Source organism: Salmo salar, chromosome ssa27 (genome assembly GCF_905237065.1).
Source record: "Salmo salar chromosome ssa27, Ssal_v3.1, whole genome shotgun sequence".
Taxonomy (NCBI): domain Eukaryota; kingdom Metazoa; phylum Chordata; class Actinopteri; order Salmoniformes; family Salmonidae; genus Salmo; species Salmo salar.
The window spans coordinates 23,694,940-23,712,468 of NC_059468.1; the positions used below are offsets into that span (position 1 = coordinate 23,694,940).

At 43.9% G+C, this 17,529-nt stretch overlaps 2 protein-coding genes and 1 long non-coding RNA gene across 5 annotated transcripts; 2 read left to right on the forward strand and 1 right to left on the reverse strand.

The window, feature by feature from the left end:
- Positions 1-4: 4 nt before the first annotated feature.
- zcchc17 (zinc finger, CCHC domain containing 17) lies at positions 5-7,070 on the forward strand. Of its 3 annotated transcripts, none has more exons than XM_014178110.2 (7): positions 5-95; positions 1,023-1,195; positions 1,866-1,966; positions 2,067-2,158; positions 2,289-2,389; positions 5,491-5,681; positions 6,489-7,070. In XM_014178110.2, exons 2-7 carry the CDS (start codon positions 1,057-1,059, stop codon positions 6,648-6,650), a joined length of 786 nt encoding a protein of 261 aa, XP_014033585.1. In that variant the 5' UTR covers positions 5-95; positions 1,023-1,056; the 3' UTR covers positions 6,651-7,070. The 3 variants fall into 3 exon arrangements, with proteins under 3 accessions (XP_014033585.1, XP_014033586.1, XP_014033587.1); XM_014178111.2 differs by lacking the exon at positions 5-95 and adding an exon at positions 727-797; XM_014178112.2 differs by lacking the exon at positions 5-95 and having other exon boundaries at positions 1,004-1,195.
- Positions 7,071-8,033: 963 nt separating this feature from the next.
- Positions 8,034-10,384, forward strand: LOC123730900 (uncharacterized). The gene is made up of 2 exons (XR_006762329.1): positions 8,034-10,253; positions 10,338-10,384. It is a non-coding gene; the product is annotated as an uncharacterized lncRNA (long non-coding RNA).
- On the reverse strand, positions 10,384-13,901 carry fabp3 (fatty acid binding protein 3, muscle and heart; the record flags this gene model as incomplete). Its single annotated transcript, NM_001123578.1, is given in 4 exon segments — positions 10,384-10,439; positions 10,582-10,683; positions 11,607-11,779; positions 13,829-13,901. Coding segments are annotated over 4 exon segments (402 nt in total).
- Between the last annotated feature and the right edge of the window lie 3,628 nt (positions 13,902-17,529).

A 17,529-nucleotide genomic window follows, 5' to 3' on the forward strand; every position in this document is an offset into this window, starting at 1 on the left:
TAACGTTGATTGGTTATCATTGTTGTTGACCATGGCCCGTGAACCGGAAGAAAACATCTGAAACAGACTACAAAAATAAATACTCGGCACACAAGGTAGCTATAATATATAATAATGTTTCTATAAACGTGTGTAGGTGCGGATTAAGATTTGATTGCTACATATCTCCCTATAAGAAGTGTATATACGTATATTTGCCCCTTGTCTAAAGTAGGGCAAGCTAACAACGCCAAGGCTACTAGCCATAGGCTTTATAAGGTCGCTAGCCTAGCCTAGCTAGCCCATCAATCTATCTAGTGCTTAAAAACAGGAAAAGGTAAAACGACTACATTTTGAATCAGTTTGCCACCCTCAGCAACATACTGCTTGTTGGCAAAGTTACTCTGGCTGCTTACAGTAGCTAGTTGACCCCAGAGTCAGCCATGTATTCTATACTGTATGCATAGCTATTTAACATATTGCCTAGTCAGACACTGTTCCAGCTGGCTGATAAACAGTGTCTTCCTCGCCATCTTTTCTTTTTCAAATCTTGTCTCATTGATTGAGACAAGTGGGTGTCCACCCCAAAGTGCTGCACGTCATGATGACACTCGTCAGTCTCGATCAATGAGAGAATATTTGAAATAGACAAGATGGCGGCGTACACATTGTTGGATTACATCATGGAGCAAAAAAATGATTATATTTAATAACAGAGCATTTTCTAAATTCAAACGAACCCCCTGCAACTAGACATGGATGTTTAAAAGACTTGGTGTCTTCCAAGTCAGGAACTAAGGAAGTATCGGCAAGTTAAGGTTGGTAGAACATTCTGTGCTAGCTAGTTAGCTCAGTGATTACTCAGAACAAGGCATTAAGAAGGAGGAAGGGTACACAGTTTCAAAGCAGAGTGCCAAAATACATAACCAGACGTATTCAGTGGGGTGCAACATTACAGAATGTTTAGATTGAGGTGTTGCACCCAGTCTCCACATGATGATCATCTCCTTACCTAACCCAGTTGTCCTCCTGTGTGTCTGCAGGGAGAGAGTTATACTGTGAGTCGCCATCATCATCATGGCAGACTTTGACCATGACCAGCAGGAGCCTGCAGGACTAGATGGCTTGCCAGCCATGTACAGTATTGTGAAGGGAGAGGTGGCTTCTGTACAGACCTACGGAGCCTTCATCAAGATTCCTGGCTACAGGAAGCAGGGTAGGCTTAAGGCATCAGCATGCTTCAGTTCGGCTGGCGCCTTGAACGAGTGTGCTCGCATGCTCCCTTAAAAGACCTTTGCTTGGAAAATGAGAAAAAAGCGGCAATAGTACTGTTTGTCCATTTTGAGACGCTGTAGCCAGTATACTTCCTCAAAAATAGTCAGAATTAATCTAACATAACTCAAGAAATCTGTCATTAATTTGGAGATCTTAGTCATGCAATTTTACATTTAATTAATGTTTGGTGCATTCTTTTCCCCCCCAAAAATGTGCATGAAAACCTGTTCTCTCATTGAATAACAACAAGGACTTTATTGAAGAGTTCCTACTGTTGACCAATCACTGACAAAGCGGCGTAGACTTTGGCTCCCGAACTTCAGCTGTCCTCGAGAAAAAACCCTTACCGAAGTTCAAGATGAACAGAAACGTCACAAAATGTTGCCATGATATATGCACAAACTCTTCCAAATTCTTTCGGCTGGGAAGCATGCGGACACCTTTGGGCATCTTTCACTTTACAATATCTTTGACTTCATGATCTCTTTCTGTTTTATAATATCTTTGTCTGTTTTGAGTATTACGGTTTCTACTGAAGCACTACTCTTTCTCCTCACTTTCTACCTCTTCCCTCTATCTCTCCCACTTTCTCTCTTCTCGCTCTCTCTCAGGGTTGGTCCATATCAGTGAGTTGTCAGCCTGTAGGGTTGAGAATGTTGCAGAAGTCGTCGACGTGGGAGAGCAGGTGTGGATCAAGGTCATCGGGAGAGAGGTAACACGCAGACACATACACGTAAATAAACTCCATCTCTCCCTAATGAGAAAATGGTTCCGAACATGGCCTTACCTCTCCCTCCCTCCATCTTTCACAGATGCGTGATGACAAGGTGAAGCTCTCCTTCTCAATGAAAGCTGTCAATCAAGGAACAGGGAAAGACCTGGACCCCAACAATGTCATAGCAGAGTATGTATTTGTGTCTGTCTGGGTGCACTGATACGATGATTGGCTATTGCTGTTGTTTTGAACTGTGTGTGTGTGTGTGTGTGTGTGTGTGTGTGTGTGTGTGTGTGTGTGTGTGTGTGTGTGTGTGTAGGCAGGATGAGCGGAGGCGTAGACAGTTCAAAGATGGCACAGGACGGAGGATCACATTGGAGGCTGTACTCAACACCACCTGCAAGAAGTGTGGCTGCAAAGGTACAGCCACAACATTACTGCAACATGAACACTAGGGATGGGGGGGTTGAAATATTTTCACTATTCCAATAGTATCATGAATTTCTTGGATATTCAAAACCTGCGCGTACTATAGCTGCAGCTGTGAGCGAACAGACTGAGGAAGAGGGAGAGGCGCCAAGGCAACTCAGCTACAGCCATGACTAGCTAACTTGTAGCAGCCACAATATTATTTATCATCCCATTTAAGTGCCTGTCTTGACTGGAGTAGCCTAGAGAAGCTAGCTAGCTAAGCTAATTGAGGCCACATGCTGCGCTCTCTCCTCAACCCCATTCAGATAAAACAGCCTACCTGTTGGTTTCTCGTTGTAGCCTACTCCTTCTCATTTCGCAGACTTTAATTCTGTAATTTAATTCCATCTTGCGTTGCGTTAGTGAACTCACTCCACTTGCCACACATTGAGCCGCTTTGATTGGCTAACAGAAACGACACGCTACACGCGTGAAGGCTACCAGTCTTTTTATGGGCGTACCGTGCACGTCATAAAAACAACATTGAAAAGTTTGTTTTATTAAATGAATAATTTGAAATGTCCTTGTATGTAACAATGTCACATGGGTATTTTAATTCAGAAAAAAAACATTTTCAGTGTTATAATTGGCCTTTAATAAAATGTTATCACAAAAATGAATACTCACAAGTATTCAAATACTAATGTCCTTTCGGATATTCAAATAACCGTTCATATCCCTAATGAACACATTCTCTAGACAAACGGATTCAACTAATCCTGAAGACCTTCAATCAATCCTTGAATTATGTTTGTTTGGAACTGGACTGGAACAAAAGCCTCTACACACTGGCCCCTGTTGCTTACCTCTATCCTAATGTAGCGTATGATGTTTCTCTCTCTTTCTCTCTCATGTCTCTTTGCTAAGGACTGTTTCTCTCTCTCTCATGTCTCTTTGCTAAGGACTGTTTATCTCTCTCGTCTCTTTGCTAAGGACTGTTTCTCACTCTCTCATGTCTCTTTGCTAAGGACTGTTTCTCACTCTCTCTCATGTCTCTTTGCTAAGGACTGTTTCTCACTCTCTCATGTCTCTTTGCTAAGGACTGTTTATCTCCCTCTCTCTCTCTCATGTCTCTTTGCTAAGGACTGTTTCTCACTCTCTCAGGTCACTTCGCTAAGGACTGTTTATCTCTCTCTCTCATGTCTCTTTGCTAAGGACTGTTTCTCACTCTCTCAGGTCACTTCGCTAAGGACTGTTTATCTCTCTCTCTCATGTCTCTTTGCTAAGGACTGTTTCTCTCTCTCTCATGTCTCTTTGCTAAGGACTGTTTATCTCTCTCTCTCTCTCTCATGTCTCTTTGCTAAGGACTGTTTCTCTCTCTCTCATGTCTCTTTGCTAAGGACTGTTTCTCACTCTCTCAGGTCACTTCGCTAAGGACTGTTTATCTCTCTCTCTCATGTCTCTTTGCTAAGGACTGTTTATCTCTCTCTCTCATGTCTCTTTGCTAAGGACTGTTTCTCTCTCTCTCTCATGTCTCTTTGCTAAGGACTGTTTCTCACTCTCTCATGTCTCTTTGCTAAGGACTGTTTCTCACTCTCTCATGTCTCTTTGCTAAGGACTGTTTCTCACTCTCTCTCATGTCTCTTTGCTAAGGACTGTTTCTCACTCTCTCATGTCTCTTTGCTAAGGACTGTTTATCTCTCTCTCTCTCTCTCATGTCTCTTTGCTAAGGACTGTTTCTCACTCTCTCAGGTCACTTCGCTAAGGACTGTTTATCTCTCTCTCTCATGTCTCTTTGCTAAGGACTGTTTCTCTCTCTCTCATGTCTCTTTGCTAAGGACTGTTTATCTCTCTCTCTCTCTCTCATGTCTCTTTGCTAAGGACTGTTTCTCTCTCTCTCATGTCTCTTTGCTAAGGACTGTTTCTCTCTCTCTCATGTCTCTTTGCTAAGGACTGTTTATCTCTCTCTCTCATGTCTCTTTGCTAAGGACTGTTTCTCTCTCTCTCTCATGTCTCTTTGCTAAGGACTGTTTCTCTCTCTCTCTCATGTCTCTTTGCTAAGGACTGTTTATCTCTCTCTCTCATGTCTCTTTGCTAAGGACTGTTTATCTCTTTCTCTCAGGGCACTTCGCTAAGGACTGTTTATCTCTCTCTCTCATGTCTCTTTGCTAAGGACTGTTTCTCACTCTCTCATGTCTCTTTGCTAAGGACTGTTTATCTCTCTCTCTCTCTCATGTCTCTTTGCTAAGGACTGTTTCTCACTCTCTCTCATGTCTCTTTGCTAAGGACTGTTTCTCACTCTCTCAGGTCACTTCGCTAAGGACTGTTTATCTCTCTCATGTCTCTTTGCTAAGGACTGTTTCTCTCTCTCTCATGTCTCTTTGCTAAGGACTGTTTATCTCTCTCTCTCTCATGTCTCTTTGCTAAGGACTGTTTCTCTCTCTCTCATGTCTCTTTGCTAAGGACTGTTTCTCTCTCTCTCTCATGTCTCTTTGCTAAGGACTGTTTATCTCTCTCTCTCATGTCTCTTTGCTAAGGACTGTTTCTCTCTCTCTCTCATGTCTCTTTGCTAAGGACTGTTTATCTCTCTCTCTCATGTCTCTTTGCTAAGGACTGTTTATCTCTCTCTCTCATGTCTCTTTGCTAAGGACTGTTTATCTCTCTCTCTCAGGTCACTTCGCTAAGGACTGTTTATCTCTCTCTCTCATGTCTCTTTGCTAAGGACTGTTTATCTCTCTCTCTCATGTCTCTTTGCTAAGGACTGTTTATCTCTCTCTCTCATGTCTCTTTGCTAAGGACTGTTTATCTCTTTCTCTCAGGGCACTTCGCTAAGGACTGTTTCTCTCTCTCTCTCATGTCTCTTTGCTAAGGACTGTTTATCTCTTTCTCTCAGGGCACTTCGCTAAGGACTGTTTATCTCTCTCTCTCATGTCTCTTTGCTAAGGACTGTTTATCTCTTTCTCTCAGGGCACTTCGCTAAGGACTGTTTCTCACTCTCTCAGGTCACTTCGCTAAGGACTGTTTCTCACTCTCTCAGGTCACTTCGCTAAGGACTGTTTACTCTCTCTCTCAGGTCACTTCGCTAAGGACTGTTTATCTCTTTCTCTCAGGGCACTTTGCTAAGGACTGTTTCTCGGCCCCAGGCCTGCAGTATGATCTGATACCTGAGGAGGGCGATGATGAGCCACAGCAGCTACAGAAAGAACCTATCAACCCCAACCTCATCCCACTAGCAGTCCGCAAAACCCAACCTCCACAGGACTCACACAAGAAGAAGAAAAAGGAGAAAAAAGAGAGAAGGGTAAGGACCACAGTGACAGAACTCAAGGTTTTATATTCCTGTCTCCATGGTAAGGCTTGATTGGTGCCAGGGGTATTTATCAATAGTCTACAGTGGCTCTTTCTCCCTCTCTCAATTCAATGGGCTTTATTGGTATGAGAAACTTGTTGACATTGCCAAAGCAAGTGAAATAGATAATAAACAATTAAATATGAACAGTAAACATTACTCAAGTAAAAAAATAAATAGACATTTCAAATGTCATTATGGCTATAGACAGTGTTATAATGATGTGCAAATAGTTAAAGTACAATATGGGTTGTATTTACAATGGTGTTTGTTCTTCCCTGGTTGCCCTTTTCTTGTGGCAACAGGTCACAAATATTGCTGCTGTGATGGCACATTGTGGTATTTCACCCAGTAGATATGGGAGTTTATCAAAATTGGATTTGTTTTGGAATTATTTGTGGGTCTGTGTAATCTGAGGGAAATATTTGTCTCTAATATGGTCATACATTTGGCAGGAGGTCAGGAAGTGCAGCTCAGTTTCCACCTCATTTTGTGGGCAGTGTGCTCTCTCTTGAGAGCCAGGTCTGTCTTATCTCTCTCTCGTGCGAGGTATTTATCGCTCCTGTAAAATGTAACACTTGGGTTAACACCCCCTGGTGATCATGTCTCTCTGTCCTGAGAGAAGTTGCATCAGTGACGCATTGCAGAATAACCAACATTTTAAATCGATGATTCATGTAGTGATATGGATATAAAACTCTAGCAGTTTGATTGTTCTTTCTTGTCTTTCATTGCTTCTCTCTCCTCCCCTTTCCTCAGGAGAAGAAGGGGAAGAAGAAGAAGAGGAAGAGAGAGAGGAAGGAGTCCGAAAGTGACAGCAGCAGCAGTGGACCCAGTCAGGCCAAGAGAGGGCGCCATGACGACAAAGAGGACAGAAAGAAGAAGAAACACAAGAAACACAAGTCCCACAAACACATCTGAGACTGATCTGACGGACTGACACACATACATTGCACTAAACACACACAAATTGCACTGTAGACACACATACACACAGTTAAACTGTGAACACGGACATACACAGTGTAGACTTGGATGGACACACACACACAAGTTGACACAACAGTCAGAAGCCCCTCATAGCCCCTTGCCCCTACCGTCTGACACATGCAGATCCATAGAAACCTGATAGGTGTTAGCAATATGGCAGCTTCCCTGAGCCCATCGGAAAGTGAAGTATATATTGCACCTATCCAGTTCCCTCAGATCTACCTTTAACACTGAAGAGGTTAGTGTTGTTTTCAGGACAGGCCTACAGTATAGGTGTCTCAGATCCCACAACACCTGGAGTTAACATCTCAGGAACCAAATCAAAATGATATAAAGACGTTGTAATCTGTGCAGGCCTGTGCTGTGTTAGTAATATGTGTATCTAGAACCAGTCCACCTGTCCTCACTGGTCAGGTTAGACGCATGACATGCACTACATGACCAAAAGTATGTGGACACCTGCTCGTCGAACATCTCATTCCATAATCATGGGCATTGATATGGAGTTGGTCCCCCCTTTGCTGCTATAACAGCCTCCGCTCTTCTGGGAAGACTTTCCACTAGATGTTGGAACATTGCTGCGAGGACTTAGAGCCACAAGAGCATTAGTGAGGTCAGGCACTGATGTTGGGCGATTAGGCCTGGCTCGCAGTCGGCGTTCCAATTCATCCCAAAGATGTTCGATGGGGTTGAGGTCAGGGCTCTGTGCAGGCTAGTAAAGTTCTTCCACAACGATCTCGACAAACCATGCTGAAATAGAGTTGGAAGCACAGAATTGTCTAGATTTTCATTGAATGCTGTAGCGTTAAGATTTCCCTTCACTGGAACTAAGGGGCCTAGACCGAACCATAAACTGTCCCAGATCATTAATACTCCTCCACCAAACTTTACAGTTGGTACTATGCATTGGAGCAGGTAGCGTTCTTCTGGCATCCGCAAACCCCAGATTTGTCTGTCGGACTGCCAGATGGTGATGCGTGATTCATCACTCCAGAGAAGTCGTTTCCACTGCTCCAAAGTCCAATGATGGCGAGCTTTACACCACTCCAGCCGACACTTGGCATTACGCATGGTGATCTTTGGCCTGTGTGCGGCAGCTCGGCCATGGAAACCCATTTCATTAAGCTCCTGACAAACAGTTCTTGTGCTGACGTTGCTTCCAGAGGCAGTTTGGAACTCAGTAGTGAGTGTTGCAACCGAGGACAGATGATATTTACGCGCTAAGCGCTTCAGCACTCGGTGGTCCCATTCTGTGAGTTTGTGTGGCCTACCACTTCACGGCTGAGCCATTGTTGCTCCTAGACATTTCCACTTCACAATAACAGCACTTACAGTTGACCGGGGCAGCTCTAGCAGGGCAGAAATTTTACGAACTGACTTGTTAGGATGCCACCTTTCCATGACGGTGCCACGTTGAAATTCACTGAGCTCTTCAGTAAGGCCATTTTACTGCCAATGTTTGTCTATGGAGACTGCATGGCGGTGTGCTCGATTTTATACACCTGTCAGCAACGGGTGTGGCTGAAGTAGCCGAATCCACTTATTTGAAGGGGTGTCCACATACTTTTGTATATATAGCGTACATACATCAAAGCAACACACATAGGAAGTGGTAAAGCCGTAAAGAGGAAGAATATGTATTACAGGAGATTCCCTAAAAACACGCCACTTCGATACAGCTATGACCGGAAGTTACTTTTTCATAGCAGGTTAGGAGAATAAGGTTAAGGTTAGGAAAAGGGTTGGGGTTAGCAAAAATGCTCTCCTAAACTTCTACGAAAAGTCACTTCCGGTCATAGCTGTATGGAAGTGCTGTGTTTTTAGGGAGTCCCGGTCAAACATACAGGAACCTCATGCTTGAGATATCCTGTTGGTACACGCCCCTTATTGTGTGTGTACACGAGTACTCTGCAACCATGTCATCCAGTTCTTGAAGATGTGAGTGTGTGTGCGCACAGGAGTTTGTGTAACATGGTCCATATTCCTGTATGCAAACTATGAGGGTCTTTATTAAAGATTTGAACAGTCAATTATTTCATGGTCTGTATGGTCACAAACTGTTCATGAAGCAGAGCTTTGCTCCGGTCTGGCTTGGTCATTTATGGTAATGTTGATTTTGAATGGTTTTGTTAGAGTTGATCATTATGTTGTAGGGTTCATTTGAAGGGTTTTGTTAGAGTTGATCATTATGTTGTAGGGTGCATTTGCTCAACCCCCAGTCTGTTTGTTCCATGTTGTGGTCGTAGCATGTGTGCGTAGGGATCAGTGTGAGGTGTCCTGTGTTGCAGGTCCTCTGTCCCTGATTGGCACCCAGTCTGCAACACATGATACCAATCTACACAAGCCAGGAATTCGCCCAAATTAGAACACACACTCATAGCCCAGGACACACACGCACACCTACGCAGCCAGGCGCCAATCACAATTTCTGTTTACCTAGGAGGAGCCGATGGTGGCACACACTGAGGTTGGTCTATAATTATTCTCCTCGTGATGCTCTGTGTAAACCTAGTTAAGATGGAAACTTGTCGCTGGTTTGGAACTGCTATAATTGTACCAGAAGTCAACTCCCCTTCCCTGAGCTACACACACGGCCATAACTACTCAGAAATGGGTCAAAGTGGAAAGGCTTTTACTTGGTGTTGTGGCAACACACAAACTGCCTTGATCTGTCTGAGGAGCCATGTGCTGTTTCCACACAGCAGCCTCTGATCTCAGCTTGGCACAAAATGGCTGCCGTGCCTCACCCAGATGGATCCTACTGTAACACGTGATGAGCCATTTGGCACAAAATGGTTGCCACACAACTTTGGTAGATGAGGTGACTTTCCTCCTGGCCAGTGGCAAAATTCCTGTGGTTTCATGAAACTAGTGTGTAGGTGCAGTACTCAGTGTTATAACCAATGATTTATATATACACAATGGTTAATATACAACATTGGTTGTGACTGTTGTCATGGTGAGTGTGATTGACAGAGAAGCACTCGGGACGGTTTTAGAGAAAAAAAACAAGTGAAATTTATTCAGTGTTTCATACAGAAGAGAAACACTACAAAGAGAAGGACGGTACAACAGGAGGAGTCAGGGGTTCGGTCAGACGGGTTAGAGGTCGTTGTGGTGGGTGTCAGGGGTTCGGTCAGATGGGTTAGAGGTCGTTGTGGTGGGTGTCAGAGGTAGGGTCAGACGGGTTAGAGGTCGTTGTGGTGGGTGTCGGGTTCGGTCAGACGGGTTAGAGGTCGTTGTGGTGGGTGTCGGGTTCGGTCAGATGGGTTAGAGGTCGTTGTGGTGGGTGTCAGGGGTTCGGTCAGACGGGTTCGAGGTCGTTGTGGTGGGTGTCAGGGGTTCGGTCAGACGGGTTAGAGGTCGTTGTGGTGGGTGTCAGGGGTTCGGTCAGACGGGTTAGAGGTCGTTGTGGTGGGTGTCAGAGGTAGGGTCAGACGGGTTAGAGGTCGTTGTGGTGGGTGTCAGGGGTTCGGTCAGACGGGTTAGAGGTCGTTGTGGTGGGTGTCAGGGGTTCGGTCAGACGGGTTAGAGGTCGTTGTGGTGGGTGTCGGGTTCGGTCAGACGGGTTAGAGGTCATTGTGGTGGGTGTCAGGGGTTCGGTCAGACGGGTTAGAGGTCGTTGTGGTGGGTGTCAGAGGTAGGGTTATTTTTGGGGGGATGTTTTCACTCGGCCTTGACGTAGGAGCGTGTGGAGACGACGTCACCCAGAGTCAGAGTCTGTGGAGAAGAGAGGACAGTTAGATATACAATATACACATAGATTTATATATAGATTTTTTTTTATACATGCATATATACAGTGTGTGTATGTATATGCAGACGCTCCATAAATGTACACAAAAACACACTCAGTACTGACCAGTTCGAGGGCGTTGCCGCTGACTTCGCGAACCAGAGTGGTCTCCTTGCCGTCCCACTTTTGCACGTGAACCATCTTACCACCGTCTATCGTTATTAGGGACTAGAGAGAGCGAGAGAGATGTTATGAACACACACGTCACATACTATTGACTGGGGAAAACTGGAGAGAGGCGATAAGAAGATACAATCTACTACTTATTAAGTGATTTTGAGACTGTGGTGAATATGTGTGTAATTGCAGATAAAGAATGGATATGACTGCACTTTAAACAGAGTTAGCCTGCACTATATGACATGTGGCCACCTATTGAGAGTTGACTTGCGGCTACTAGACACACACACACACACACACACACACACAAAAGTAACTATTCCTCAACAATAAGACGTGTGTGTCTGTTCTCTTTTTCACTCAGATCACGCTTAGTAGCCTCTCTCTCTCTCTCTCTCTCTCTCTGATTCATGTAGCAGCTGTCTCCGGTCACAAAGCTACAACTCATCATCCTTGACCTCTTACCTTTGACCCCTCAACCCACCCAACATTTCAAGGCCTCTGGCTCTGTTTGTCTGTTTGAAATCATTTGCTCTTCTACTGAACCCTGCATGTCATGGCGGATACAACCATTACCTATAATCCAGCATACTTAACCTCTAGATCCTGACCTCTAGTCCCTGACCTCTCACCCCATTATAAGGATACACACTCATGACAACTCTTGCAATGTATTATAACTGCATCATAATGCATTATAGCTGTAAAGTATAACGTGTTAGCCATAAAAATTACTGTAAAGTGTTATCATTAAAAACATAGAGTTACAACACCCACCATAAAGTATGATTAATCATCAGCTAGACATCTAGGACAGTGTCTAAGCACTCCTGACTCCCTGGACTCATACTCACAAAGTGTCTCAGCATCCTGATCTAGGATCAGGTCCATCCTGTCCATATAGTCTTACTAATTATGATCTAAAAGGCTAAACTGATCCTATCTCAGCACTCTTAACCCTGACCTCTTACCTTGACTTTCCTGTCGTCAGCGGTGGTCTCGTCGAACTCTTCTCCTAGTTTGAAGGAGATCTCGGTGTTCTTGAAAGTGCTCTGTGTCTTCAGAGTGACTGTGTCTCCAGCTACCTCGATGATGGTGGTGGGCTTGGTCATACCGCCAACCTGGCGTGTCGCAAAGCCCACACCTGTCAATCAAAAACACGTCACAAGTTAACACTTCAGATTCCATCTAGATAAGAACATTATAGCCTACTATCTCATATCACATCTTGATTAGAAATACTACTACTGCTGCTGCCAATACAGCCCCACCCTTACTGTAGACATTCCATTCTGAAGAAAAAGGCAACGCACGCACCCATGCACAAAAACTCTTTTGGGGTTAATGATGTGTGACTGACTGTTTTCAAGCCCATAAAAACTCCTTGTGACTATAGTGTGACTATAGTCCAAAATAAAAAGGTCCATACTAAGGGAAGTCTTTACACCAGACAGTGCACTGCATCACTTATTGATCTGTTCTGTTTGTGGAAACTGACTGCTGATCGGACTGATCTAACGGAATCTAATTCCCACTCTTCTCTCTATTTTCTGTGTTCTTTAAACATTCAGCCAAAGTCATCAGACCCAGCTGTGAGTGATCCATTCGAGAGCACTTTCCTTCTCCCCTGAACTGAAGTAATGTTTCTGTAGCAGCTGAGTTGATCTCCCAAGGCTAATAGTGACACAGTCACACAATCCATACAACAAACAGCTAGTTTGTGGCACCTGCCTGAGTGATCAGGAGAGTTGGTTGGGGGTCAATACTATGGTGACAAGAGCAGAGGGGTCGAAGCTAATAACCCCAGGGGTCAACGAACGGGTCACACACACACACACACTATGTTAATATTCAACCCCTCCTCACAACCTAGCCTCAAAAAAGGACCACTCTTTCAGAGAATTTCACCCCCTATGTGTGTGTGTATGTGCACAGCTCAGACTACGAGTTTCTCACAGTAGGGGCATTCCCCCGCCCCCATTCAAACAGAGAGAGCGAGAGAGACGGCAGCAAGATTTGTGACCTGTTACCACAAGAAAAGGGCAACCAGTGAAGAACAAACACCATTGTAAATACAACCCGTATATGTTTATTTATTTTCCCTTTTTTATTTAACTATTTGCACATCATTAAAACACGGTATATAGCCATAAGAGGACATTTGAAATATCTCTACTCCTTTGGAACTTTTTTTAATGTAATATTTACTGTTTCATTCGTAGTTTATTTAACTTTTGTTTATTATCTATTTCACTTGCTTTGGCAATGTAAACATGTTTCCAATGTAAATAAAGCCCTTTGAATTAAATTGAGTTTCCCCCTCACCCCCCTACCACTAGGTTGGTAAGGGGGTGTATCACAACCGGCCGTGATTGGAGTCCCATAGGGCGGCGCACAATTTGCCCAGCGTCGTCCAGGTTTGGCTGGTGTACGCCGTCTTTGTAAATAAGAACTGACTTGCCTAGTTAAATAAAGGTTAAATAAAAAAAAGTATTTAAAAAATGTAATAATAATACCAATTACCACTATCTCCATGTGGTGAACCACTGTCTTTCTTTATCTCCCTCTCTGGCTCTGTTCCTACTTCTCAATCTTTCATCCAACCTCCCTCACTCTCTCTCTCCCTCCCTCTCTCCTTCTGTCCCTTTCCCTCTCTTCGTTCTCTATTTGTGTGTGTCCAACACACACCCTGTTTTCCCATGCTTAGCATTAACAGCTGCATTATCCGTTTAAACACGCATGCTCTGCTACTTACACACACACACACATGCGAGCGCCCACACACCAGTGGAGGCTGCTGAGGGGAGGACGGCTCATTATAATGGCTGTAATGGAGTCAAACAGATGAAAACCAGGTGTTTGATTCCACACCGTTCCAGACATTATGATGAGCCGTCCTCCCTTCAGCAGCCTCCACTGCCACACACATATATCAGGGTGCACACAAATACACACACCTGCATGTGTGTGTATTTTTGGGCGTATATGTGTATTTGTGAGCTCATGTGTGTCACACACTCGTGTTCACAAACACACATCAGCACAAAAACACACATGTGGGTGCACACAAGCACACACCTTTAAGTATTCATGAACACTCACACCCTTCTCACAAGTGCACACATGCACCCACAGGGAGGCACACCCCATCCTTTACCATTACCATTACACTACAAACGCACACGCTGCTCACCCAGAGCCTTCATGTATTCATCAAAGTTCTTGCTGTCCTTCAGGTTCCATGTGCCTGCGAATGCCTCAGCCATGTTGTTAGCAGTGGTGTGGAGGAATGAGAGAGAGAGTGAGAGAGAGGGACAGAGAGACTGCTATGCTGCAATCCTACTGGTCGGTTTTATACCGGCTGTTTGTGATGTCATCACTCTGAGCGGGGAGAGGAGTGAAGGGGGAGGGAGAGGAGGTGAGAGGAGACAAAGACAGACAGACAGAGACAGACAGACAGACAGACAGACAGACAGACAGACAGACAGACAGACAGACAGACAGACAGACAGACAGACAGACAGACAGACAGACAGACAGGAGGGGCAGGGGGATATTAAGGAGTCCAGCAGGAAGAATAAAAGACAGTCATAAAAAGAGGAGAGGAGTGGGGGAGGGGAGAGTAGAAGAACATGTTGCTCCAGTCAGAAAGAGAGAGAACGGGGGGGAAAGAGGGAGGAAGCGAGAGAGGGAGGGGGTGATGATTGATTTGGTGTGAAGGTCAGGGGGAACGACATGGACATTTTCTCTCTATTTCTCTCCTGTTTTCTACCTCTTTCTCTCTCTCGTTCTCTCTCCCCCATCTGACCGCCCTCTGGTCAACGACCTCACTCTAATTATTCACTCAACAGATAGAGACAAAGATAGAGAAAGAGTGTGTATGTGTTTGTGTGTGCGTGCGTGCACACGGGTGTGTGTGTGTGGTTACCAGCAACAGAGTGACACACTGACCAGGAGTCAGGACTTACCTCCCTAACTCTGTAATGTTAATGACTCTGTAAGGATATACAGTGGATTACAGTTGATATACAGTGGATGTACAAATGTACAGTATCAGTTTAAATATATCTAAATGCAGAGAGGTGGGGGTTCCTGGGACGGCAGAGGGGTAGAGGATATAGCAGCCTGGAGAGGAATGGGGGAGGGAGGGGTGGGAGGTAGATGGCTGAGGGTGGAAGAGGCAAGGGAGGTAGGTCCTGTTGATTTATGGGCCTTTGTGAATCAAACTGGTTTAGTTTATTCAGCAGTGAGGGGCTGTCTGCTGCCCGGGGGGCTTTTGGTTTGTAGTTGGCAGTGGTGGAAAAATACCCAATTTTCATACTTGAGTAAAAGTAAAGATACCTTAATAGAAAATGACTCAAGTAAAAGTGAGTCACCCAGTAAAATACAACTTAAGTAAAAGTCAAAAAGTAATTGGTTTTAATTATACTTAAGTGTCAAAAGTAAAAGTAAAGGTATAAATCATTTTTTATCCTTTATGTAAAGCAAATCAGACAGTGTCATTTTCTTTCTTTATTTACGGATAGCCAGTGGCATGCTCCAACACTCAGACATCATTTACAAACAAAGCATTCTGTTTAGTGAGTCCGCCAGATCAGAGGCAGTAGGGATGTTCTCTTGATAAGTGTGTGAATTAGACAATTTTCCTGTCCTGTTAATCATTCAAAATGTAAAGAGTACTTTTGGGTGTCAGGGAAAATGTATGGAGTAAAAAGTACATAATTTTCTTTAGGAATGTAGTGAAGTAAAAGTTGTAAAAAATATAAATAGTCAAGTAAAGTACAGATACAACAAAACACTACTTAAGTAGTACTTTCAAGTATTTCTACTTAACCACTGGTAGTTGGTGATGTGTTTTAGTCCTTTCCAGACAAACTGCTGCTCTAACCGGACTTTGTTGGGGATGGTGGGGTAAGTTGAGCCACCCTACTTTCTAGGAAACCATACACAAAATGTATCATTTGACCAAATATTTAAGAAGAGTTCCTCATTTCATGGAGTCTGTGAAGGAAGAAACCTCTGGAAAAACTGGTAAGTAATTAGGTCCAAAAAAACGATTTTCACCAAGACAAATTCATGTATTGTGCTAGAGATTTCATGATGCTTGTATCTACACTAAAGAAGACAAGTTGGGGTCTCTAGAAACTTCAATATGAGGTCCTAAACCTAACATCCTTGTAGCTGTGTGGGCTAATACAGTAAAAATGTTTGCATTGGAACGGAATATGGAAAAATATGACCTTGGCATTCCGTAATCAGAACCATCAACTTATACATTTTAAGTTTGTTCACAGACTATATTTAACACCAAGGAAACATTTTACGATGACATTGGCCCAAATTCCCAACTGTAGGCTCATTCCTTAATATGAAATGGGAGTGCCATGCAGTTAAATACTTCTGGGACAGTTACAAAATTCATTTTGAAGTGCATGAATGTAAACATTCAATGCTGGTAGTTGGAGGGGTAGAGCTGGGGGAATGGGGTGGGAGGTTGGAGGTAGACATGTCGGAGGGGTAGAGCTGGGGGAATGGGTGGGAGGTTGGAGGTAGACATGTTGGAGGGGTAGAGCTGGGGGAATGGGGTGGGAGGTTGGAGGTAGACATGTTGGAGGGGTAGAGCTGGGGGAATGGGGTGGGAGGTTGGAGGTAGACATGTTGGAGGGGTAGAGCTGGGGGAATGGGGTGGGAGGTTGGAGGTAGACATGTTGGAGGGGTAGAGCTGGGGGAATGGGGTGGGAGGTTGGAGGTAGACATGTTGGAGGGATAGAGCTGGGGGAATGGGGTGGGAGGTTGGGAGTGGAGTCACTTCTTTTTTTATTTTATTTTTTAAAACAAAATGTCTTGTTACTTTTTGGCTCTGTGATGTGAGCTAACTATTAAATTATATGAATTTGTTTATTGTGCAAAAAAGTGATTCCGATTGTGTTTATATTGTGTTTAGGAAATCAATATAGACATGGTTTTAAGAAGGTAGTGGTATTATCCCATTCAGTACAGACATGTGTAGCGGCTTTACTTACCCTGTCCCGCAGCACAACTTACCGCAACACCAACATCCCACTGGACACACACTGGCTGAATCAACATTGGTTCCACTTCATTTCAATGAAATTACGTTGAACCAATGTGAAATAGACTTTGAATTGAATTCTGTGCTAAGTGGGATGTTTTAGAAACTGTAATGTTTACAGGAATTTTGATTATTTCCAGGGATACACAACAAACTGAAATATATGTAGATACAGTATATTTGTTAGACAGAATACAGAATATTTCCCTTGACGGAGTGATGCTGATTGTAAAAAATGGCTCAACTTACCCCACTCTACCCTACTGCTGGTGTTGGGCCAGTAACTGAATAAGTTGCTGGTTTGAACCATGAATAGGTGAAACATCTGTTGATGTGCCCTTGAGCAAGGCACTTAACCCTAATTGCTCCTGTAAGTCACTCTGGATAAGAGTGTCAGGTAAATGTGAAATTCTGCCTTGATTCCTGAGTGTAGCTTTTTCTTGGCCTCGCTATAGAGGTCCTTGTTCTTGCTCCTGTAGAACCATGGCTTGTCGTTTCTCTCTTTCTTACACACGCACACGCACGCACACACAAGTCTCTCAGACTGTCTATGTGTCTTGTGAAATATTGTCTTTAGCCAATAATGAGGCAACCAACTCCACTGGTTCTGTAAGGGACAGACAAATGGACAGAGAAACACACTCACAGAGGCTCGCTCTGAAAAACCAAAAAGTTCATACCAATCCAGTAAGTTCCATTTCAATTCAGGAGATTCCATTTTTTTTAAATTGAAGAACTGAATTTAAATTCCAATTCTAATATTTAAAAAATCTATAAAGTGCATTTGGAAACTATTCAGACCCCTTGACTTTTTTCACATT